At 43.0% G+C, this 25425-nt stretch overlaps 1 protein-coding gene across 1 annotated transcript in view; it reads left to right on the forward strand.

Moving 5' to 3' along the window:
• Window positions 1-19611, forward strand: part of LOC135223331 (basic proline-rich protein-like) — a 165951-nt gene extending 146340 nt beyond the window's left edge. The window contains 4 exon segments of the mRNA XM_064261793.1: window positions 15228-16009; window positions 16709-17362; window positions 17549-18034; window positions 18036-19611. Coding sequence (XP_064117863.1) covers window positions 15228-16009; window positions 16709-17362; window positions 17549-18034; window positions 18036-19611 — 3498 coding nt within the window.
• Window positions 19612-25425: the final 5814 nt, after the last annotated feature.

Here is a 25425-nt window from a genome sequence, read left to right on the forward strand (position 1 = left end):
TTCTGTATAAATCTCTCTCTCTCTCTCTCTCTCTCTCTCTCTCTCTCTCTCTCTCTTTGTTGTTTTGGCTACTCGGCGTGCTGATCCGGGAATTTTGGATTAGACATAAAAAAGATAAAAAGGACAAATGAAATTGACCTATTATACCGTTGCAACAGTACCTCGCATTTAGCAGTGGGCTAAGGGTGAAGTGGGACTTCACCCATTTAATTAATTGTTATTAAATACAAAAAGGAGAAAGTTTCCGCCTCTCACCGAGAAAAATCCAGTATACGATAGAGAAGCGCTGCGACATCCCCAGGAATTGTTGTGGAAGATTTTGCTGAAATAATGGAGCGGGGCGTCCTGCGGCCTCGTCCTTTCATTCTGGTTCTCGGCTTATTAAGGGCGGTTTTTGTTAAGGGCGGGCTCTTTCACCGGTTGTTGGTGTTTTCGTGTCCTTTTCCCCTCTTCCTTTGGAAGTTGGGTTCGCTCTGCCGGAGAAAGATAAGGGGAATCAATCCTGGCATATAATGACCGAAGATTTGAGATGGATTTGTGGCACCCTATTCCTTCTTCTTCTTCTTCTTCTTCTTCTTCTTCTTCTTCTTCTTCTTCTTCTTATTTCTCGAGTTGATAGCCGTGGTTATAAAGGTGTGCATTCAAATTGCCTATGTTTGTTGCCTTCAGATAGAGGAAGCCAGAATATTTGTCTTTCCCTCAGTTTATCTGCCTGCATGTCTGTCCGTTCAATCTGACTACCCATTTGTGCATCATCGAGTCTGTCACATAAGCTTATACCTTGTCATCGCAGCTCCCTTACAGGTTGAAGGGATTACGCTTAAAGTGTGCACTAAAGTAGACCGCAGTGTAAAGAAGCTTATAAAGGGTTATCATCTATCTCTCCGCCCGTCTGTCTTTCTGTAAAGTTCTGCATCACATTTACCTCCGTATTGCCACATGTATGGGATAAAATGATTTCAGTAAAACGTACTACGTAGGTGGACTATCTTATTAAGATATGAATGTTGGGAGACTATGTGTTTGTCTGTCTCATTCTTAACTGTGTGTGCCGCTTTACTTTGTCATCGCATCTTCCTCCTACATGAATGAAAGGCTTCTGATCAAGCTACTGTAAGTACAAATAGTGTTTGGGGGAGAAAGGGGTAAGGGAGTGAAGGCGAGGTCTAGAAGGGAAAAGTACATTTTGGAGCAGCCGAACAAACTCACAAGCTCAAGTAAAGGAAAATATGCGCAGTTGCTTTGCAAGGAAGCATGGCATTAGCAACAGAGAGAGAGAGAGAGAGAGAGAGAGAGAGAGAGAGAGGAGAGAGAGTGTGTATCTCTTTGTATGTAGAAGCAGCCAAGGCGGTGGGTGGGGGACGTGGCGGGGCGAGGTCTGAACCCTAAAAATAGCCCCTTCATCTGCAAACAAACGGAAAAGAGAAGAGAACAAGTTACTGATTGATGATGTGATAAGTTCCCTCTTGTGACAGACTTGATTCAATACGAGATATTCAAAGGAAGCACACCTGGAAGCGTGGGGGAAGTCTCCATACGCTTCGCTTCTTGTCTCTAGACGAGTGCCTTGTAATGTTTAACCGAATAAAAAGGAAGTTAATAGTATACTAAAATAATGGGCAATTCAGAATTAGTTATATACAAAATAATAAAAAATTAATGTTGGTGAAAATTGAAATTTAATTTTTCGGATGAGGTTTTATTCAATAGTCGTTTCAGTAGTTGTATACAGAAACAACTTGTAAGATAAAGGTGTGGTTAAAATGTATGAATACATCATGTGGATACATACATATATATATGTATATAGCAGGTAAGAATGGTTTGATATTTATAGTAGATCACACCTTATATGTATATATATGTATATATATTATACATACACACACACACACACACACACACACACACATATATATATATATATATATATATATATATATATATATATATATATATATATATATATATATATATGCGTGTGTGTGTGTGTGCGCGTGTGTTTTTGTGTGCACATCTACATGTTCAGTATGACGTAAAGATATGTGCTACAGCGTGATAAACTATTTTTCTCCATTAAAAAAATAATGTTTTACGTTCATTATGAACCGTTAGTTAGAACCGGCGCGCATAAGAACCTCAAGACGTTTTTTTTTACCAATCGATGTAAGTGTTCATATCAGAGCTCTCAATATTTCTATGCAGATATAGTTTTCCGATTTTTTTTCTATTATCTGGCCCATTCCAAGCATCTTTACAGGCTTCTAAGTTGCTCGTTAGACGAGTAGTTTTCGCGCTCAGCCACCGATCCGTTGGTCCGAAGTTCGATTTCTCGGCTCGGTCCAACGCGAATCAGAGGAATTTATTTCTCGTGATAGAAATTCATTTCTCGATCTAATGTGGTTCGGATTCCACAATAAGCTGTAGGTAACGTTGCTAGGTGACCGATTAGTTTCTAGCCACGTGAAAATATCTAATCCTTCGGGCCAGCCTTATGAGAAGAGCTGTTAATCAGCTCAGTGGTCTGATAAAACTAAGATATACTTAGCTTACAGGCGTCTTGTCCACTCAAATTGCAAAGACGCTTCTAGTTCTATTTTTTTGACTGGTATGCATCGCTATCTCTCTGTCTCCTCGTCTCTTGCCTTTGAGGTTCCTTCCTTTTGGCATTTCCGCGCTCAATCGATTTTTCTTCCCTAAACGACAATTGGCGTTGGTTTATTACAGCGCAAATGAAAGAAGCAGCTGTCATAAATGTCGGCATTATTCTCAGCCCGTAAGCCTTTGTTATTAAATTTTCTCCTCGCCGGGTCTTATGAACCTAATCCGTTGAATTCAGTTCAGTGAGCTTTTAGACGTGGTCTTTTATAATGAAGTTATCGCTAATATAATTTTTTCCATAATTTGTAGCCTTGTGCTCATAAATAGCTATCAGGATGCACAAAGGTACGAATGTGAAGTGCTTTTTAAATTGAATATGCCATAAAGCCTCTTCACATTCATTGTATCATCGACATTGTTTATTTATTCTTCTATGCCTAAGTATTCCAATAATAATCCGAGTAGCCCGTTTTTTCCTAGTAACAAACAAGTAGGAAAACCAAAACACGTTTACCTGACGTTCCTTGTTTTTAACGTGTTTTCTCGTCTGCTCTAAGTATTCCTTGCACTGGTTGTTCCTAACTCCCTCCCCCAACAAAAATAAATCCTGTTGTAATTGTAGTACTGGGTGAGGAAATTCCTTCATACCCGTTGTTTATTTGTTACGAAATTCGCTGATGATGAAATTTTGCGCGCCCGCGTGTGTGTGTGTGTGTGTGTGTTTTTTTTTCCTCCGCGTAGTCGCCTGTAATGACCAGCTGTGTATCATATACGTTTTGAGATTGAGCGTGTGACTTTTTTTTTTTTTTTTTCCTTTCGAGACGGCATTGATCTTACTTACCTTTAGAGGTTTATCAAGTTAAAGTGTGGATATTTCCACTAGTTTTTTGTTTTTTCCTGGGTGTATCTCTTAGATCTGCCGTACAAATTAACAATTTGAAGCAATTTGTAATTCTTCTCTAATTTTTATTGACAGACAGTGCTTTGATTTGGTTCGATTTTCCTATCCTCTATATTTTAATGTCTCTCTCTCTCTCTCTCTCTCTCTCTCTCTCTCTCTCTCTCTGACTTAACTTGACTTAGTTTTTGGAAGTAATTTTTAAAGATTCTTAAAAGCTTGATTCCAAAATTGGGACAGAAACCACCACTAATATTGTAAGCTGAATTACGTTAAAGGAAGTTAAACATTTGAAACGAGCTCATGATTAGCCAGTAGAAATTTATGTCTGTCTCATATGTATGCTCGCTAGGAAATATATTTCCGCCGTTTGTTATAACGCAAATCGTAGGATTTTACGTTAGCAAAGGAATTTCAGTTATAGAAAACTTACGAACACAGAGAGCGAAGAAAAATAGTGCCAAAGGCATTACTTTAGTATTGTTAATTTCATTGAGTAGACTATGTTATATTCACATTGTTGTGTCTGTAGTTTGATCGTTAGTAGGAAGCAAGGGAAACTGTAAATGTTCTAAATAAGCGGTAAGAAAGTCTTTTGTTGATATTGAGTGCAAGTGAGATATTCACAGTCGTTGAGATACAAAAGGCAATGAAGTAAAATGGTTATGAGAAAACTGTGAACTAGGTTAGTAGAAACTGTGAACTAAAATACTTTGTATTTCACCGTTTCGGTCTTCCGGAGTAACTTATGCTTTTTACGTAGTATACATCGGTGAATTTTGGTTTTAGAGGAAGAAACTTTTTCATAGAATAATTGTAAATGATGCATAGATAATATAAAGTATCCGTTAACCCTCGCCCACCCATGCTTTTTCGTATTCGTTTCAGTCGTTATAAATTGATAAAATAATGTTAATGATTAAGATGCAATGCTTCCATAAAATAAATGCTTTTGGACAGTACAGCAGCTATTTACTAAGAACACATTCTACCTCTAGTAACTGTCACAGAAACTATCATTATATAGTACAAGTACTGCCATATTCTCGTTCTATTTAGGAACAAAAAAAAAGAAAAAAAATCCTAACAACGTCCCACATGAATATTCAACAATGTCCGACTTGAATATTCATGTAATCTAGTTTGATGAATGTCGTCGGATGGGGAGAGTTATAACCAGGATTTTTAAAGGATTAAGCCCAATTAAGCGGTGAACTTTTGGAAGAGAGACTCCTTTGCGTTGGCCCGCTTCATCTGGCTTGTAATACGTGTAGGCTGCAGCACCGATACAACAGTCCAGAATCTTCAACATTTTATACAAAGTTGAAACTTTCCCCGTTTTCCGTTTCCTCAACGCCGCCAGTCCATTTACAACTACGTGTCATTGTCACTGGTATAGCTTCATCTTCTTCATGACCTTCCAGGTTTACCACCCCTCTCTCTCTCTCTCTCTCTCTCTCTCTCTCTCTCTCTCTCTCTCTCTCTGCCGCAAGACTTGCTTCATTCTCTAGTCTGAAACGGACTTTAATATCGTGGGTTATATGTTTCTCATGTCTAATGGAACAAATTCTGTCGAACTGTCGCATTATGTTCTAAATGCCCATCTGGATTTTTTCATATTCGTGTAATTATACAATGGGTAATAAGTGCTTGTCATTTTACGCTGGTCTTGCAATTGTGATTTCTTTTACCCTGGGAAATAATGCCGCTCTAGGTATTAGACTCTTTCCGGATGTATTTTACAACGACGTAATTCAATATTTTTATGCAGGATGTCAGAATGTTCGTATGAGTATTTGCAGTAACGTGAACACTTCGTCTGAGTCGATGTTAGCTATTATTATTATTATTATTATTATTATTTTTTTTTTTTTTTCCTCTATCACAGTCCTCCAATTCGACTGGGTGGTATTTATAGTGTGGGTTCCGGGTTGCATCCTGCCTCCTTAGGAGTCCATCACTTTTCTTACTATGTGCGTCGTTTCTAGGATCACACTCTTCTGCATGAGTCCTGGAGCTACTTCAGCATCTAGTTTTTTTCTAGATTCCTTTTCAGGGATTTTGGGATCGTGCCTAGTGCTCCTATGATTATGGGTACGATTTCCACTGGCATATCCCATATCCTTCGTATTTCTATTTTCAGATCTTGATACTTATCCATGTTTTTTTTTCCCTCTCTTTCTCTTCACTCTGGTGTCCCATGGTATTGCGACATCAATGAGTGATACTTTCTTCTTGACTTTGTCAATCAGCGTCACGTCTGGTCTATTTGCACGTATCACCCTATCTGTTCTGATACCATAGTCCCAGAGGATCTTTGCCTGATCGTTTTCTATCACTCCCTCAGGTTGGTGCTCGTACCACTTATTACTGCAAGGTAGCTGATGTTTCTTGCACAGGCCTCCCAGTGGAGGGCTTTTGCCACTGAATCATGCCTCTTTTTGTAGTGGTTCTGTGCAAGTGCCGGACATTCGCTTGCTATGTGGTTTATGGTTTCATTTTTCGTATCGCACTTCCTACATATGGGAGAGATGTTATTTCCGTCTATCGTTCTTTGAACATATCTGGTTCTTAGGGCCTGATCTTGTGCCGCTGTTTATCATTCCTTCAGTTTCCTTCTTTAGCTCTCCCCTCTGTAGCCATTGCCAGGTGTCATCGCTAGCTAGTTCTTTAGTCTGTCTCATGTATTGTCCGTGCATTGGTTTGTTGTGCCAGTCCTCTGTTCTGTCTGTCAGTCTCCTGTCTCTGTATATTTCTGGGTCTTTGTCTACTTTTATTAGTCCTTCTTCCCATGCACTCTTTAGCCACTCGTCTTCACTGGTTTTCAGGTATTGCCCAAGTGCTCTGTTCTGGATGTTGACGCAGTCCTCTATACTTAGTAGTCCTCTCCCTCTCCCTCCTTCCTTTCGTGTTATGTAGTCTTTCCGTATTTGCTCTTGGGTGTAGTGCTTTGTGTATTGTAATATGTTTGCTGGTTTTTCTGATCTATGCTGCGGAGTTCTGCCTTCGTCCATTCCACTATTCCTGGCACTGCCCATGTGTTTATGGCTTTTATCATATTTCCGGCGTTGAGTTTTGACTTGAGTATCGCCTTGAGTCTCTGCATATATTCTATTTAGCCATGTGTGTGGTATCATGTCGAAGGCTTTCTTATAGTCTATCCATGCCCATGCTTAGGTTGGTTTTTCCTTCTCCTACTGTTCTTCATTACCATTTTGTCTTATCAGGAGCTGGTCTTTTGTACCCCTACACTTCCTTCTGCAGCCTTTCTGTTGGTGGGGGATGTGTTTTGTCTTCTCTAGGTAAGTGTATAGCCTTTCACTGATGATAACCTGTTAGTAACTTCCACATTATTGGTAGGCAGGTGATAGGCCTGTAGGTTACTGGCTATATTTCCTTACTCTTGTCTTTTTGTACTAAGGTGTTCTTCCTGTGGTCATCCATTTGGTGCATGGTGATTTGAGATACAATGCTGGAGTTGTTCTGCTATTCGTGGGTGTAGGGCCTTGAAGTGTTTTGAGCCAGTATCCATGGACTTCATCGGGACCTGGGGCATTCCAGTTGGGCATTTTCTTTAGTTGGTGTCTGACTGTGTCTGTCGTGATCTCTGTGAATCTTTGTTTTATTCTCCCTGTTTCTTCTTCCTTGACTTCCGGAAGCCCATGTTCATGTTTGTTGTGATACCGGATTGCTCCATATGTTTTTCCCAGAGTCTCTTGCTTGGTTCGGTTTCAGGAATTTCTTGGTGGTTGTCTTCCCCTCTTAGTTGGCTGTATAGTTCTTTTCTGGTTGGTTCCGAATAGTTTGTTCTGTTGGTATCCCTTATTCCTGTTCTTCCTGTACCGTTGGATCTTATGTGATTTGGCCTTAAGCCTCTGTTTTACATCTTCTATTGTGTTGCTTAGTCCCCTCTCTTGTACTTTGATGTTTCTTGTTGATTCCTCCCTTGTTTTCTTGCTTCTTAGCCTTTTTTCTGCCTTCTCTTTCAGTTTACTCAAGTCAGATCTCATCACCATGATTTGCTTTTCTCCAGGCGCCTTTTCCAAGGAGGTTGCTGTTTTGGTTTCTGTTGGGTTGGTTGTGCTGGTGGTGTTGGTGTTCGAATCCCCATCAGTTCTGCTACTAATCTTGCTCCTGCATATGCCAAGTTATTGTTTCTGTGATACTGGTGGTGTGTATTATGCCCATTATTTCATTGACGTCACTTGTTTTCTCCCTCAATTTCTTGGTGGTGTAGGCTTTCATGGAGGGGATCTTTGTTCTCTCTGTATCTGGCTCCATCCATTGTCTAATCTTTTCTACCCATTTCGTCCTCTCTGTTACTTCGTCGGTGTTTCTTCGTGTGTCGTTGTTTGATACCTCATCATCCCTGTCGTCTTCTGTGGCAGTGTCTCTCAGTTCGTCTTCGTGTAATTCGTTGTCGTGTGACATTTCCCTTTCCAGTTCTTCTCCTTTCGTTGTGGGGAGAGCCAGTTCTTTTTCTTTATGTTCCTTATTATTATTATTATTATTATTATTGATTATTATTATTATTATTATTATTATTATTATTATTATTATTATTATTATATTATTATTTATTGGAAAAACAAGTCCACAGTTATGGATATTTACATATACTTGCAGATAAATCTTTAAAGATATGTATAAATTCACAACTGTGGATTTCTCGATTTCAAGACTCATGCTACTACTACTACTACTACTACTACTACATACTACTACTACTACTACTACTACTATTATTATTATTATTATTATTATTATTATTTATTATTATTATTATTCAGGGTTGATTTTAGCTTTCTACCATTTAAGCGCCTTTCCTGCTATCAATCAGTATTTATTTTTTTCATCAGAATGTATTTTCTTTTCATTTTCCGATTCTTTCAGCTAAACCCAACACTGCTCGCAGCATTATCAAGGAAGATGATCTTTGATGTGAGAAGACCGTCATCTCTCTCTCTTCTCTCTCTCTCTCTCTCTCTCTCTCTCTCTCTCGCTCTCTCCCCTCAGAAGAATCTCCTCTTTATCTCGGACTATTTGACTTGGCATCGTGGATTTAATTAGAGTCACAGATTGCACATCAAAGACAAAAAGAGGAAATCAAAATTAAACGAGAAAATTTTATTGAGTTTTATTTCGCTGGGGATGGGTGGGGGGGGGTTATCTTGGATGTCACTCAAATGAACTTTTGGTTTCTTTTAGTTCCTCCCCTCCCCTCTTTGTCTGTTCGTATGTCTGTTGTCTGTCTCGCGCTTATCGAATCTAATTTGAATACTTTTTTGCTTTGATTTGGATCAGGTGTCCAATCCCTCTGTTTTGGTCAGATGAATAATTCTGTATTGATGATGTATGTCCACGCACCACACACACACACACACACACACACACACACACACACACACACATATATATATATATATATATTATATATATATATATTAATATATTATATATCTATAGATATATTATATATATACACATGAGTATTATATACGTCCCCATAATGTACATCATATATATATATATATATATATATATATATGTATATATATATATATATATATATATATATATATATATATCTATATTTTATTATATATATATATATACATTATATATATATATATATATATTATATATATATATATATATATATAAAATTCTATTATATATATACATATATATATATATATATATATATATATATATCATTATATATAAATATAAGATATATCTATATATATATATATATATATATATATATATAGATATATATATATTATATATATATATGTATGCACGTATGTATGTATGTATGTATGTATGTATGTATGTATGTATGTATATATATAATTAGCAAAAGTCACCGGAAAGTGGATTAAAAGTGAAGGCATCCAGCATTTTCGTGTTTAACTGATCAGATCCTCAATGTAAATTTATTACGTTGTGGGTTTTGTAACTTGGCCATAGAGGCATTATATAGTTATTTCCATTATACACCTCTTTCAAGGCAGAGTGGATGGAGCTACTATGAGATTCAGGGCCTCTGTAACACGGTTTTTTCGCAATAACTTTTTATCTATGCATTCCATAAATATAACGCTTAATCAGAGTACACATTATATCTACACATAAATTTTGACTGTACTTTGCATACACGTAGGTTGAATAAAATTGGTACTTATAATGTAAAAGTGACTTTTTTTGAAGACGGGCCAACTTACTCAGAGAAAAGGTTTCGAACGCACTTGTTACGTAACTTATGACAGCATTTCTTCCCTCTTTCTCGATGGATGATTGGCTATACGTAACGAAGGCTAGACCTCTGGCAACAATGACATAAAAATGTAAATACAAGCAAAGCAGTACACCTTTATGAACTCTGAAGCCTCTCCACTGATAACTGTCATAATGAACAAACCAACAAAATATGTTGATAAATACAAATACACTTCGATTATTAGTCTAACTCCCAAAATAAGTTTCCTAAGAAATTACAGTCTGCTTTATAGGTCACAATCAGATTGACAAGATGTAGGGAATAGTTGGTAATTTTCAAAAAACCATGTAGACAGCTTGATTTGATAACTGCTATATCCAATGTCAAGCAATTTTTATTTATTGGCTATCTACCTATTTACTGAAAAAAAAAAAAAAAATAGCCGGTACCGTATTTTGGCTTTAAACCTTCACCAATAATTATCGTCAGAATGATGACTTCATGAGGCTCCACCCACTTTGGCCTCGTTATAATTCAGGATAACACTGAAGATTATCATGGGCATTGTTGGATTAGAAAATTTAACTTCTGGCTATAAAAACTCATTTCTCGAGTAGTTGTAAGAAATGCTAAATGATCCTCAAGGATCCCAGCAGTTGGCCTAAACGTTTAATTCATGTATATTACTGCTATTACTACAGTAGTATTGCTACGCTAGCACCCCACCCACATCTATGTATCGTTCCGCCATTCATAAAGTCTTTATATCCAACACGTCGTACGGCCTAAAGAAGAAAAAAAAATTGGATGATCTGTTGGTCTGCTGTTAGCACATATAAGCTTGTATTTACTTTGGATAAAAATCTTATTTTAACAAAAATAGTTATATAAAGGCTGATTACATACAATCTCTTTCTCTCTCTCTTGGTGGCATAGTGAATAGTTAATGGAAATGTTCAAAATCCTGAATGACATTACAAGTATTATAATCACGTTACGTTAAATTCAAATCAGACCATAAAAATTGGATTTAAACTATAAACTGAATAATTACCTATTCAGGCTATAGTAAGTATGGCCACGGGCTTTCTCTTGACTGTATAAAGTTACAAGTCGTAAGACAAATGCAGTTTTGCAACCACGGGGAAAATTCCAAATCCTGTTAGCCATTCTTGACTGCTATGGGTTTCAGAGCCGATGGAACAAGGCGAATGAAGTTTCTGTCTGGCGGATGGGCGGGGCAACATTTCGTAAAACGGTGTTTACCTTGCTTACGTAATGAATGTTTTTCGACTCTTGGCTCGTAATCATTGGCCATGGCGTCGGCTAGATCATTTTTACTCTATAAAAATTAAACTATCGGGTTTAGGTTATTGATAATGCTGTCAAAATTTGTGTGTTGTTGTAAAATATACATATGTCAACTTTAAGCTACATCCAATGCTTTGATAAGGAGCAAAGTCCAAAAAACCGTGTTACAGAGGCCCTGAATCTCATATACGAGGTTATATACATTACAGTACCATGCACATAGACAACTGATGTTTAATTGGTGTATTTATATAAAGTCTAAATCTCACTCATCCTTCTGAAATCTGCAAAAATATTTTCGCAATTGTTTGAATTCTTTCCCTTTTTTTTATTTCATGGAATTCTCAGAGCTTTATGGTGATCGCTTTGCCTTTCCCGTCTTTCACTTCTCATGCGCTTATTCATATTTTTGTCTCTGGCTTTGGTCTCTCTCTCTCTCTCTCATCTCTCTCTCTCTCTCTCTCTCTATTTATAGCTTTCTGGCTTGCATAATTTTGCCCTTCAAGACCAGGAAGTCCCTGGCAGGATTTGTAGGTAAAATGAAAAGAAGAGAGAGAGAGAGAGAGAGAGAGAGAGAGAGAGAGAGAGAGAGAGAGAGAGCTGTGAAGGCTTGTATCTTATTGCGAGGCACTGTTACAATATCACTTATTCCTGCTATTATTTTTTTTTTCGAACCTTAATGAGGATTTCCCATTGCAAAATGCTATTGGATGTGCTAATTATTTTACTTAAAGATTTAAGAAACTAACAAGACACTCGAGTTAGGTATGGAGGTGACTACGTAATGATTGTTCGTAATATTATTGGAAAATATATTGTAGAAAACAAATACCAAGAACGCTCACGGTAATTGCCTAATGTTAACGCAACGAATGATCATTCTCTACCGTAAATGACTTTTATGTTTTTTATGTTAGTCAGCATTGAACCAGTAGCTGAAGTAAACAAAGTTACATAGTGTCAGTTTATGATAGTAATGAGCTCGAAATAGAGGGGAAGCAAAATTAACAAATCTAAATTTCTGACTAGTTCTTAAAGTGTTCATCTTGAGTAGAATGCAAAAAGCTTCCATAAAGCTGGAAGGGAGATACGAAATGTGTATATTCTTTCCTGATAACTGTGTTGAACTGCGCTTCCCCATATTGCCGATATTCTTGTGAATGTGGTGATGGAAAAGGAGGAAATACGTGTTCTACAGAAGCTTGCAAAAGGAGGAAATACGGTGTTCTAGAAGGACTTGCAAAAGGACGAAATACGGTGTTCTAGAAGGACTTGCAAAAGGAGGAAATACGGTGTTGTAGAAGGACTTGCAAAAGGACGAAATACGGTGTTATAGAAGGACTTGCAAAAGGAGGAAATACGTGTTTCTAGAAGGACTTGCAAAAGGAGGAAATACGGTGTTGTAGAAGGACTTGCAAAAGGACGAAATACGGTGTTATAGAAGGACTTGCAAAAGGAGGAAATACGGTGTTGTAGAAGGACTTGCAGGATGAAATACGGTGTTCTAGAAGGACTTGCAAAAGGAGGAAACTGGGTGGTGTGTCGTGGATTCCTTGAGGAAAAAGGAATATTATTGCAGCGAACATAAGTTTTTGTATATTATGCATATCATTTTCCACGTTACTTTCATAAGATGATGTTAGCATCTTTCGTATATTTTGAAGAAATGTATTTGCCATTAATGTCAAATATAGTATCAAATGTAGAAAAGAAATACACGATTATCTGTATTGGTTTCATCAGATCTAGTGAAATCCATCTGTAGAAAATGTTAAATGAGTTTGATAGTTTCTATCTGGGAATTGAGAACACGTAGTGCTGGATCTCACTATTACCAGATCAAATCTAATTGTACTGCTTTAAATTGTCACTCATAATAGTACGATGCAAAGCATGGAAAATTTATGCTATCTTTACCAAGAATATCCTGCATTATTTATAAAGTTATACATTTTCATGATATACATGTGTGGCACGTGGCTACATTCATGGAAATGCGTTCTTTTCTGTTTTAATCATCTTAATTAGCACTGCTAACTATATTTCAATAAAGAACACTTGACGATAATACTTTAGGACTAAAGATCCCTTAAACTCATCAGAAACCATGTAAAATTTAGTTTTAACCATGTTATTAATTGTGGAACAAAATCCTACGTTTCTTAGTTATTCAACTTCTTATACTTCGGCAAAAGGAGGATTAGTTTTTAGGTTCATGAGACCCTCCTTCAACGGGCCCTCCGTCTTGCCTTGTTGCTTAAGGAAACCTAAATTTCTAAGACAGTCAAATAGGTAGGATCGTTTTATATACGAGCTGGTATAAAAATGTACATGCGTTTACAAGTATCCATATTATGCGTTGTCCTGCTGAACTAATGAGAATGCAAATATATTTTCATTTAGTCAAAGATCGAACATTTTAACGCGACGGGGTTTTCATTGAAGGTAAATTAACTAAATTTCTGAGGTCTATTAGCTTTCCCAAATGATTTTGCAAGAGATGGAGGTGAAAGCGTGCATTGCAAAATGAAACGATTGATTTCTCTTCAAATCTCGTAGCGAAAGTTATACCGCTTTTGTTTCACAAGCTGATTGGAGAGCGTTCGAGCACCCAAAAATCCATTACTTCTCTGTTGAACAAAGCGGTTAAATAGCCATTAGTCGGCTGTCGTGGGTCGTGTTCGACGTGGAGAACGACGATTAGGAAAACCCGCGTAAAACGTTCGGTGTTCTTTAATTAACGTATGCCTAAATAACGGAAGGGCCTCCTATAGGCGATAAAACCGTTCCCCCCCACCCACCCCCCCGACCCAACAATACCATCACACACACACCCTCACCCTCACCCTCACCCTCACATCACTCACACCCCCCACCCTCACCCTCACCCTCACCCTAGACACCCCTCCACCCTCACCCTCCCTACCCTCACCCACACACACAAGACCCTCCCTCCCTCACCACACCCACACCCCTCACTCCCTCACCCTCAACCCACCCCCACACCCTCACCCTCACACCCTCACCCTCACACCCCCACACCCACACCCTCACCCTCACCTCACCCTCACCCTCACCCTCACCCACACCCCACCCCTCACCCTCACCCTCACCACACACACACCCTCACCCTCCCTATCCCTCACCCTCACCCTACATCACCACACCCACACCCTCCCCACCCTCACCCTCACCCTCACCCCCACACCCACACCCTCACCCTCACCCTCACCCTCACACCCTCACCCTCCCACCACACACCCTCACCCTCCTCACCCACCCTCACCCTCACCCACTCACCTCTACCCTCACCCCTCAACACCCTCACCCTCACCACGACCCTCCCCACCCTCACTCACACCCCAGCACCCACCCTCACCCTCACACCCTCTCACCACAACCCGCACACACCCTCACCCTCACACCCTCACCCTCACCCTCACCCCCACACACACCCTCACCCTCACCCTCACCCTCACCCACACACACCCTCCCCCCTCACCCTCACCACCACACACACACCCTCCTCACCCTCCCTCACCCTCACCCTCACACCCTCACCCTCACCCTCACCCTCACACCCTCACCCTCACCCACACACACCTCACCCTTCAACCCTCCCACCACACACCCCACCCTCACCCTCACCCTCACACCACCCCACACCCTCACACCCTCACCACACCCTCACCCTCACCCTCCCTCACCCTCACCCTCCCTCCACACCCCACCCTCACCCTCACCCTCACCCTCACCCTCACCCACACCCTCACCCTCCCTCACCCACACACCCTCACCCTCACCCTCACCACACCCACACCCTCACACCCTCACCCTAACCCTCACCCTAACCCTCACCCTAACCCTCACCGTAACCCTCACCCTAACCCTCACCCTAACCCTCACCCTAACCCTCACCCTAACCCTCACCCTAACCCTCACCCTAACCCTCACCCTAACCCACACCCTAACCCTCACCCTCACCCTCCACACCACACCCTCACCCTCACCCTCACCACACCCACACCCTCACCCGCTCACCCTCACCCCTCACCCTCACACACCCACACTCACCCTCACCCTCACCCACACCCTCACCCTCACACCCTCACACCCACCCACCCTCACCCTCACCTCACCCACACCCTCACCCTCACCCTCCACCCTCACCCTCACACCCCTCACCCTCAGCACCCATCCCACACACCCTCATCCCTCACCTCACCTCACACCCTCCACCCTCACCCTCACCCTCACCCTCACCACACCCACACCCTCACCCTCACCCTCACCCTCACGCCCTCACACCACACGCACCCTCACCCTCACCCTCACCCTCACCCTCACCCTCACCTCACCACACCCCACCCTCACCCTCACCCTCACCTCACCCTCAACACCACACCCTCACTCACCTCCCACACCCTCACCCTCACCCTCACCCTCACCACACCCACACCCTCACCCTCACCCTCATCACCCATCACATACACCCTCACACACCCACACCACCCTCACCCTCCCCCTCACACAGCACCCTCGACCCTACCACACCCACACCCTCACCCTAACCCTCACCCTAACCCTCACCCTAACCCTCACCCTAACCCTCACCGTAACCCTCACCCTAACCCTCACCCTAACCCTCACCCTCATCACCACAACCCACACCCTCATACCTCACACTCACCCTCACACCCTCACACCCGACACCCTCACCCTCACCCTCACCCTCACCCTCACACCCACACCCTCACCCCTCATCACCCTCACCCTCACCCTCACCCTCTGATCACCACACACACCCTCACCCTCACACCAAACACACCCTCACCCTCACCCCTCACCCTCACACCCTCACCCTCCACACCCACACCCTCACCCTCACCCTCACACACACACACCACACCCATCACCCTCACCCTCACCCTCACCCTCACCCTCACCCTCACCCATCCACCACACACCCACCCGCACCCTCACCCTCACCCTCACCACACCCACACCCTCACCCTCACCCTCACCCTCACCACACCCACACCCTCACCCTCACCCTCCCACCCACACACCCTCACACCCTCACCCTCACCCTCACTACACACCCTCCCACACCCTCATCACCCTCACCCTCACCCTCACACACACCCCTCCCTCACCCTCACCCTCACCCTCACCACACCCTCACCCTCACCCTCACCCTCACCCTCACCTCACCACACCCTCACCCTCACCCTCACCCTCACCCTCACCACACACCCTCACCCTCACCCCTCACACACCCACCCACACCCTCACCCTCACCCTCACACTCTCCCTCAACCGACACTCCCTCGCCCTCACCCTCACCCTCACACACACACCCTCACCCTCACCCTCACACCCTCACCCTCACCCTCACCCTCACCACACACACCCTACCCTCACCCTCACCCTCACCCCTCACCTCCAACCCATCCAACCCGGCACCCACCCTCACCCTCACCCTCACCAATACCCCTCAACCCACACCCACACCCGACCCCACCCTCACCCTCAACCAACACCCACACCCTCCACCCTCACCCTTCACCCCTCACCCACAACCCAACCCCTCACCCTCACCCTCACCCACCACCCTCAACCATAAACCCACCCACCCACCCCCACACCCTCACCCTCACCACAACCCACAGACCTCCCACCCTCACCCTCACCCTCACCCTCACCCTCCACCACCCACCCACCCACCTCACCCTCACACCCTCGACCACCCACCCCACCCTCACCTCCACCCTCACCCTCACCACCACCAACCCTCCACCCTCCCAACCCTCACTCCTCACCCACACCCTCACCCTCACCCTCACCCACACCCACACCCTCACCCCTCACCCTTCACCCTCAACCCTCACCACACCCACCAACACCCTCCCACACCCTCACCCTCAACCCTCACCCTCGACCCTCCACCCCACCCCGCATCCTCACCCCTCACCCTCACCACACCCAACCCCACCCTCACCCTCACCCTCACCCCCGCCCCTCAACCCTCACCCTCACCCTCACCACTCCCACACCCTCACCCTCCACCCTCACCCTTCAACCCTCAACCAACCACCACCCCAAAGCCCTCACCCTCACCCTCACCCTCACCACACCCACCCACACCCTCACCCCAGCACCCTCACCCTCACCTCACCCTCTCACCCACCCACCCACCCTCACCCTCAGACCCTCACCCTCACCACCGACCCACCCACACCCTCGACCCTCCCCCTCACCCTCCACCCTCAACCACACCCAACACACCCATCAAAACCCTCACCCTCACCCTCCCCACCCACACCCTAACCCTTCACCCACACCCTCACCCTCACCCTCAACCCTCCACCCAACCCACACCCTCCCCTCACCCTCACCCTCACCCACCACCCCACCACCCACACCCTCATCCCTCACCCTCACCCTCACCATCACCCACCCCCTCACCCTCGACCCTCACCCACATAAACCCACACCCTCACCCTCACCCTCACCCACCCCACCCCACCTCCCCTACCCACACCCTCACCCTCACCCACCCACCCTACCGTTCCCCTCACCCTCCCCTCCCACCTCACCCTCACCCAACACCCACACCCTCACCCTCACGCCTCACCCCACAAACCCACACCCTCACCCTCACCCGCAACCCTCACCCACAACCACACCCACACCCATCACCCTCACCCTCACCCTCACCCTCACCTACCCCACACCCTCCACCCTCCACGCCCTCACCCTCGGACCCTCCACCACCCTCACCACCACCCACCCCACCCTCAACCCTCAACCCTCCCCACACCCCACCCTCAGACCCTCCCCACCCCTCACCCTCACACCCCACCCACCACCCCCACCCTCCCACCCTCACCCTCACCCTCACCCTCACCACAACCACCCACCCAACCTCACCCCTCACCCCTCAACCCTCACCCTCCCACCCTCACCCACAGACCCTCACCCACACCCTCACCCTCAACCCTCCAACCCCACCCACCCCCACCCTCCACCCTCACACCCTCCCACCAACCCTCCCACCCCACCCTCACCCTCAACCCACGACCCACACCCAACACACCCACCTCCAAAGCCCTCACCCTCCACCCCAACACCCACCTCCCACACCCTCACCCCTCACCACACCCACAACCCTCACCCTCACCCTCAACCCTCACCCACCACCCACCCAACCCTCACCCTCACCTCACCACCCCACACCCTCAACCCTCACCCTCACCACACCCACACCCCTCACTCCTCACCCTCACCCTCCCCTCACCCTCACCCAACCACCCACCCAACCCACCCCCACCCTCACCCTCACCCTCACGCCCTCAACCACACCCACCCACCCCTCAACCCTCAACCCTCCCCTCACCCGCACCACAAACCCACACCCTCACCCTCACCCTCACCTCACCCTCACCCACACCCACACCCTCACCCTCACCCTCAACCCGCACCCTCACCCTCAACCCTCACCCAATCCCACCCGACCCGCACCCTCACCCTAACCCCTCACCAACACCCACTACCCTCACCCCTCAACCCTCCCAACCCACCCCCACCCACACCCTCCAGCCTCAAACCCTCACCCACCACCCACACCCTCACCCTCACCCTCACCCTCACCCTCAACCCTCCCCCTCCACCCTCACCCCACACCCGCCCACCTCACCCTCACCCTCACCCTCCAACCCACACCCTCACCCTCCACCCTCACCCTCACCCCACCCCTCACCCACACCCACACCCTCCACCCTCCCCACCCTCACCCTCACCACCCCAACCCCAACCCTCACCCTCACCCTCACCCTCCCCTCACCCCCCCCACACCCACACCCTCCACCCCTCGACCCCCAACCACCCACCCACCCACCCCCTCCCCACCCTCACCCTCACCTCACCCTCAACCCTCACCACACCCTTCCCACCCTCACCCTCACCCTCCCCACCCTCACCCACCCCACCAACCACCCTCAACCCCTCCCACCCTCAACCACCCCACCCACACCCTCACCCTCACCCTCACCCTCACCACCAACCACTCACCCTCCACCCGCACCCTCACCCGCCACCACCACCCAGCACCCCTCAACCCTCACCCTCAACCCTCACCACACCCACACCCTCACCCTCAAACCCTCACCCCACCCTCAACCCACCACCCACACCCGCACCCTCACCCTCACCCTCAACCCTCACCCACAAGCCCTCACCCGCACCCTCACCCTCACCCTCACCACAACCCCACCACCCTCTACCCTCCCACCCTTCACCCTTCACCCTCACCCTCACCACACCCACACCCTCACCCCTCACCCTCACCCTCCCCTCAACCCTCACTACCACACCCACACCCTCACCCTCACCCTCCCCACACACACACCCCTCACCCTCACCCTCACCCTCACACACACACCCTCACCCTCACCTCATCACCCACACCCTACCTCACGTCACCCTCGCCCTCCCACCCCGTCACACCCTCACCACACCCACACCAGCTTATTGTGGGATCCGAACCACATTATATCGAGAACTGTATTGCTAATCACCAGGAATAAATTCCTCTAGTTCTACATTGGCGGCAGCGGGAAGCGAACTCGGGCTACCAGATGAATAGGCGGTTACGGAACCCACTCGTCCAACGAGTAAGTTAGTTGCTAAGTAATCAATTGGTTTCCTAGCCACCTAGATAAAAATCTAATCCTTCGGACCAGCCCTAGCGAGGTGTTAATCAGCTCAGTGGTCTGGTTATACTAAGATGTACTCAATTTTAACTTCGATCCCTTCCCAACGGTATATATATTAGGGCTTGTGCCTTGTATGATAAGGCGCCCTATGAGGTAATGTTAGACTAGCGATAATCTATACGCTAAGTCGGTTGGTATTGCACTTCCATCTTCAATGGAGTGTCTGGGGTTTTGTAGATCACTTACGAAGTCGGTATTATCTTTACGACGATGTGTTACTCATGGTTCGGTGAGGTTCTTGTAGAAACACTAAGTATAAAAAATTATATATTCTTCGAAGTTTTACATGGTGAAGATCAGATAGGATTGTACAAGTCTTCTAATAACGATAGCTTGATCGCTTCTGCCAATGATGATGGCTAATCCTATTCCTCTACATGATAAAGCTTAGGTAAAGAGGTACAGGTCTTCTAATCACGATAGCTAACTCTGTTTCTGCCTGTCTACCATCTCTGTTACAAGTTATGAAGGAACAGACAGTAGTTCGAACATATGAACATACTTACAAATGACATAGTTTCATACGAACACACAATCAAATGAGACACGCTACAGATCACGTAGGCGGTAGTTGTCTCAAGCAGGGAGCTTGGACTAATGTTTATAAACAATTGAATGACTACAGGTGACGGCATGTTATCTTAGCCTACATACTTATTGTATACGTCATCTTTAGCGTCTCTAGTCTGATCACATTCCTGCAAGCAATCTGGTTGACCTCTTTAGTTTTGACTTTTATATATATGGACTAACATTCCATATTTTTATTAGTAAACACTTACATCAGCTCGGTCAGCTACAAAACCAACCACTGAATATTACTCAAACTTGACTTGCATTTGACTTATAGGAGTGTGATACAGACACTATGTGAATATATATATATATGTAAATAAAAATTCATTGTACATGAATTGATTCAAGTAATAAAATATAAAACAATGATATTGGTAAATAAGAGTGATCACGTGATATATAATGATACAGTTTTTTTTCACTTCATCTCATTAAGATACTTATGCTACAGAAAATACTAATGTACTCTGATAATTGCATAGAATGAAGATTAACATGATAAAAATCATATTTAACTGATAAAAAAATTTTCATATATGAATTGATAAAATTATTAATGGTTATGCTGATTGATTCGTTGATTTTTATGCTAAATGTTATATATCTGATTCATTAATCAATATACTAACTCATATATAACTGCAGATAATTGGTAAGATAAAAGTTAACAGATTGATTATAGGCATACTGATCTGTTTATACATATTCATATAATTATGATTAATATATGTGCACTTTAAATAGTTTCCTATTGCGTACACGAAAAATATATTTAGATTCTGTTATTTATGATCATTTATTTAAATAGATTCCTATTGCGTACACGCAATATATATTTAGATTCTGTTATTTATGATCATTTATATAAGAGATTCCTATTGCGTACACGCAAAGATATATTTTAGATTCTGTTTATGATCATTTTATTTATATAAGATTCCTATTGCGTACACGCAAAGATATTATTTCGACTCTGTTTATTTATGATCAATTATATATAGGATACATGATACTTTATATATATAGGATACATGACCGAGGTTATACTACTTCACTTTTAACTAGCTTTCGAACCACTTTTCGTCCATACACAGTTTCCAGACAACCACCTATAGCCAATGAAACGGCCTTTTCAATGGTTAAAACAAGGGGAAATTTTTGCCTGGGTGGGCGGGTCCAACGTTCCATTTTGCGCTCATACTTATTCTCTGCATCCTAAGCTACACGATTACGTTCGCGATGAATAGATCATCCCAGCACGAGTCCTTCGCCAGCAAAGTAGAGTTGAATATCCTTCGGGTCGTAATTGTCGGAAGTATGGTCCCTTTTGTAGTCGAATTCCGACAGCCGCTGGAGCGTTCCGCATGAAAACGAGATTAACGACGAGATACGGTGTCGGTCGAAGAAGTCCATGAAATTCCTTTTCACATTGTAGGCGGTTTGTTACTTGACTGTAGTCGTCCGCTGCGACGAACGATTTTTTGAAGTTGCGATGTGAAACTCTCGTACTGCAGGATACTGTAACCAGGTTCCATTAATCAGCCTGCAAGTGAAATTATACTTGTCACAAGGGCAAAATAAATTCAGACGACATCCAAATACAGGGGAGGGAAGAGAGCCATTTAGACCAGACTTAACCCACATGAATTCGCTGATATTTTGGAATTCAAAGAGTCCGCTGTACAAACTTTTTTATCCATGGCATTAACAATGAGTGACCTATCCAGGTCTATGATGACCCGTAAAAATATCCATAATTATAAAAATAAATAGTATATCAATACGAATCTCAAAGAAAATTCGATATTACTGGTAGTAAGTTTTACTAGACAAAGAAGTGGAAAATGGAGCTATTTGTAAGATTGCCAGGCAACATAAGAGTCAAAGAGAATGTTAATCATGATTCTATGTGCCCTAACAACAAAAGTTTAATATTCAATTTTCTCGTGCGCATCCTCTGAGGTTAATTTTAAAACTTTATTAATAGGTAGGAGATGCAACGAAAAAAAAACCCACTATGTAACTAATCTCCAAATAAACTTTGGGTTTTTCAAGAAAATGTGACATTTTCCCATGAATGTTTTACTTGAATTGTAATAGGCTAATGTTGCAAGTAAATATTTCATATATACATATCTTGATACTTCTAAATGTCTATGAGGTTCAGAAAAAAAAATTAATTCATTTTGTTGTTATAGAAATTCTATTTGCTTATTTTGTTCATTAATTTTAAAATGATTGCAAGTCCTTAGCTAAAGTTGCATTGCGCATACGGATAGACATGTCTGGCCTTGCCCATGAGAAGTTCGGGCTAAGCATTCCTTTCTCCAGTCAATCTGCTTTTGCAAGCAGAGACGACACACAGATGAAGCCTGTGTAAGCAGATTATTGAGGTTAAAAGGAACAAATGCTGATACGGCAATGATGACGTCGTCACTTGGCAGGAGATTGCTCTCAGCCAGCTAAGAGTTACGTTACTTGCTGTAAGAGATACGACTTTAGGATAAATTTTTTGTTTTTTAATACTCGACCCACATGAGAAGAATGTCTGAAAAAAAAAAAAAACAGTACCAAAATTGAACAATATAATAGTTTCATGCTGGAAATCTGCATAATTGTAATTATGTTAAATTAAATATTCCTTATTCAAATTAATGAAAAAGGTTTCTATACAAATTCTATATATATTATTAGCCCTGTATAAGATTCATATAGGATTATTTCATAGATAACATTTTCACTTCTAGACTTCCTGACTTTAAAATCTCTTTTATTTTATTTTATTTATTTTATTTATTATTATTTTATTTATTTATTTATTTATTTAATTTTTTTCATTGACTACGATATAAATCACCGGGACAGACAATATCTCAGTAGATTTTGGATATGTGTTTGAACTTTTAGCTTATTTGTCATTACTAAAGCGTTAAGTTAGAGTTCAAATCTTTACGCATATATAGTTTGGATATTTATTATCTATGGTTACGTTTTGCTTATTGATTTTATCGTGATTCCTTTTTTATTATAATTTGTAACCCTTCCGACTTCTTACGGAGTGTATTATATTGACTACACTTGTATCCATATTTATCTTTATTTTTTTTATTTTATTTATTTATATAATTTTTTTTATATATATTTGATAAATTAATGGTTGGCTTTGAATATGTGGAAGAGTGCTCTAGCGGCGTACCGTATAAGGCTACTTGCGGCATCAATTCTATAGATACAAGATATAAATGATAAAAGGTATTTAAAAACCGCGAGAACCGCTATAATCCAGTTCGGATCCAACATCACGAGTTGTAACTCGTAAGACATTGACACTTCCTATTTAATTATCCGTTATTCTACAACCGATTGACTCTGGGTGTAAAATATATTTATTGGTTTTCTTAATGGATAGGAATTCACACAACGTGTTAAGGAGATTATTATTGATTTACACCACCCGAGTCACAGATTATTATGTGTTGAATTCCATGTTTACTGATTTAGCACTCATAAATATTCCTAATGCACTCAATTGCGGTGTTTGTTTTTTTTTAGTGCTATTACTTCTATATAACGTGTCAAGGAACTATTAACACTAAGAAGTGTTTATTCCCTCTGTCAGACTCGTAATTCTGTTAATAATTCTACGTATATTCTTTCAATCAGGATTGATTTGGCACAGATGGCCCTTAACTGACAGGTGTCTTAGTGTGTCCCTTGTTTTCATGACACGTGTTACAATCAGTTATGTGCTTTTTATATCTGTAAGCATTGTAGGCCAGAAAACAGTGATTTGGCTTTCTGTGGAAAAAGGATGGGCAACCCTGGATGACGGAATGCAACCAGTTTATGACGATTGGTATGAGAGAGATTATTACTACTACCTGGTCGTTAGTCCTCTGCTGTGTTCTTCGGGTTTTCCTCGTCACAGACCTACATACAATATTACATTTGATTACATTATTCTGATACCACATCTAATAAATATACTTTTGCTTTAGGGTTTCTGCTCGAAGTGTTTATTGTTTTTGCCTAGCCACTGACCCTGTTTCCGTTTCGAAGTGTTTATTGTTTGGTGTTTATTGTTTTGCTTATCGCTGTTGACACTTGCTTTGTTCAGTTTGTAACAGTTTCTGCGCTCCGACCCAGATATTCAATGCTCGCATCTCTTGGGTTAAGGAATTTTCTTGTTTAGATACGGTTTTAACAATAGGCACGGATGTTTCTATATCTTTTAGTCCAATTAATGGTTCTTTGCTGTATGGTGCGGGATTGCGGGATAATGCGTCAGCTATGATATTTGCTTTCCCAGGTAGATATCTTATCTTGGCTCCAATAACCTGAATGATCATTTGTCACCGAGTTCCTTTTGGACTGTGATTAAAGCCTTGAAAAACTCGGTAAAGGACTCATGTTCCAGTTAAGGGACTTTATCAGGATAGCCTAGATTATGAACTTAAAATGTACTAGTGAGTTAAAGATACCGAAGTTAAGATATCGAACGCCTGTTGATGCTTTTTAGACCATAATCAATCTACGCTCTTCTTCGTAAGATCTATTAAAGGAGCTGTCATGATTGAAGAGTTACATATTTGCATACGATTGTAATACCCACTACAGCGCAAAAGTGCTGTATCCCCCTTTTACGTTAATAGGTACCGAAGTTATGAATAGCCGACACCTTACCACGGACTACTTTAAGACCTTGACTAGACACATAAAACCTAGATAAACATGTTCGGTTTAAAAAAACTCACATTTAGATATTTTACTCTGAGATTATTTGTCTTTGTCTCTGTAGCACTAGCTCTAGTTTATGTGAATGTACTTCTAAGGTATTAGAAAGGATTACAAGATCATCCATATAGGCATGTAGGTTATCCCTAAAAGTCTCCAAACACTATATTGTAATTGGGCGCAACGTAAGCCGGAGGCATACGTAAAAATTGATAATGTCCCCTGAGTGTGCTGAAAACGGTGTATGAGGTACAATCACTTAGGTAATGGTATCTGGTGAAACCATTTAAGTAAGTCCAAGT

This window comes from Macrobrachium nipponense, chromosome 8 (assembly GCF_015104395.2).
Source record: "Macrobrachium nipponense isolate FS-2020 chromosome 8, ASM1510439v2, whole genome shotgun sequence".
NCBI classification, from domain to species: Eukaryota; Metazoa; Arthropoda; class Malacostraca; order Decapoda; family Palaemonidae; genus Macrobrachium; species Macrobrachium nipponense.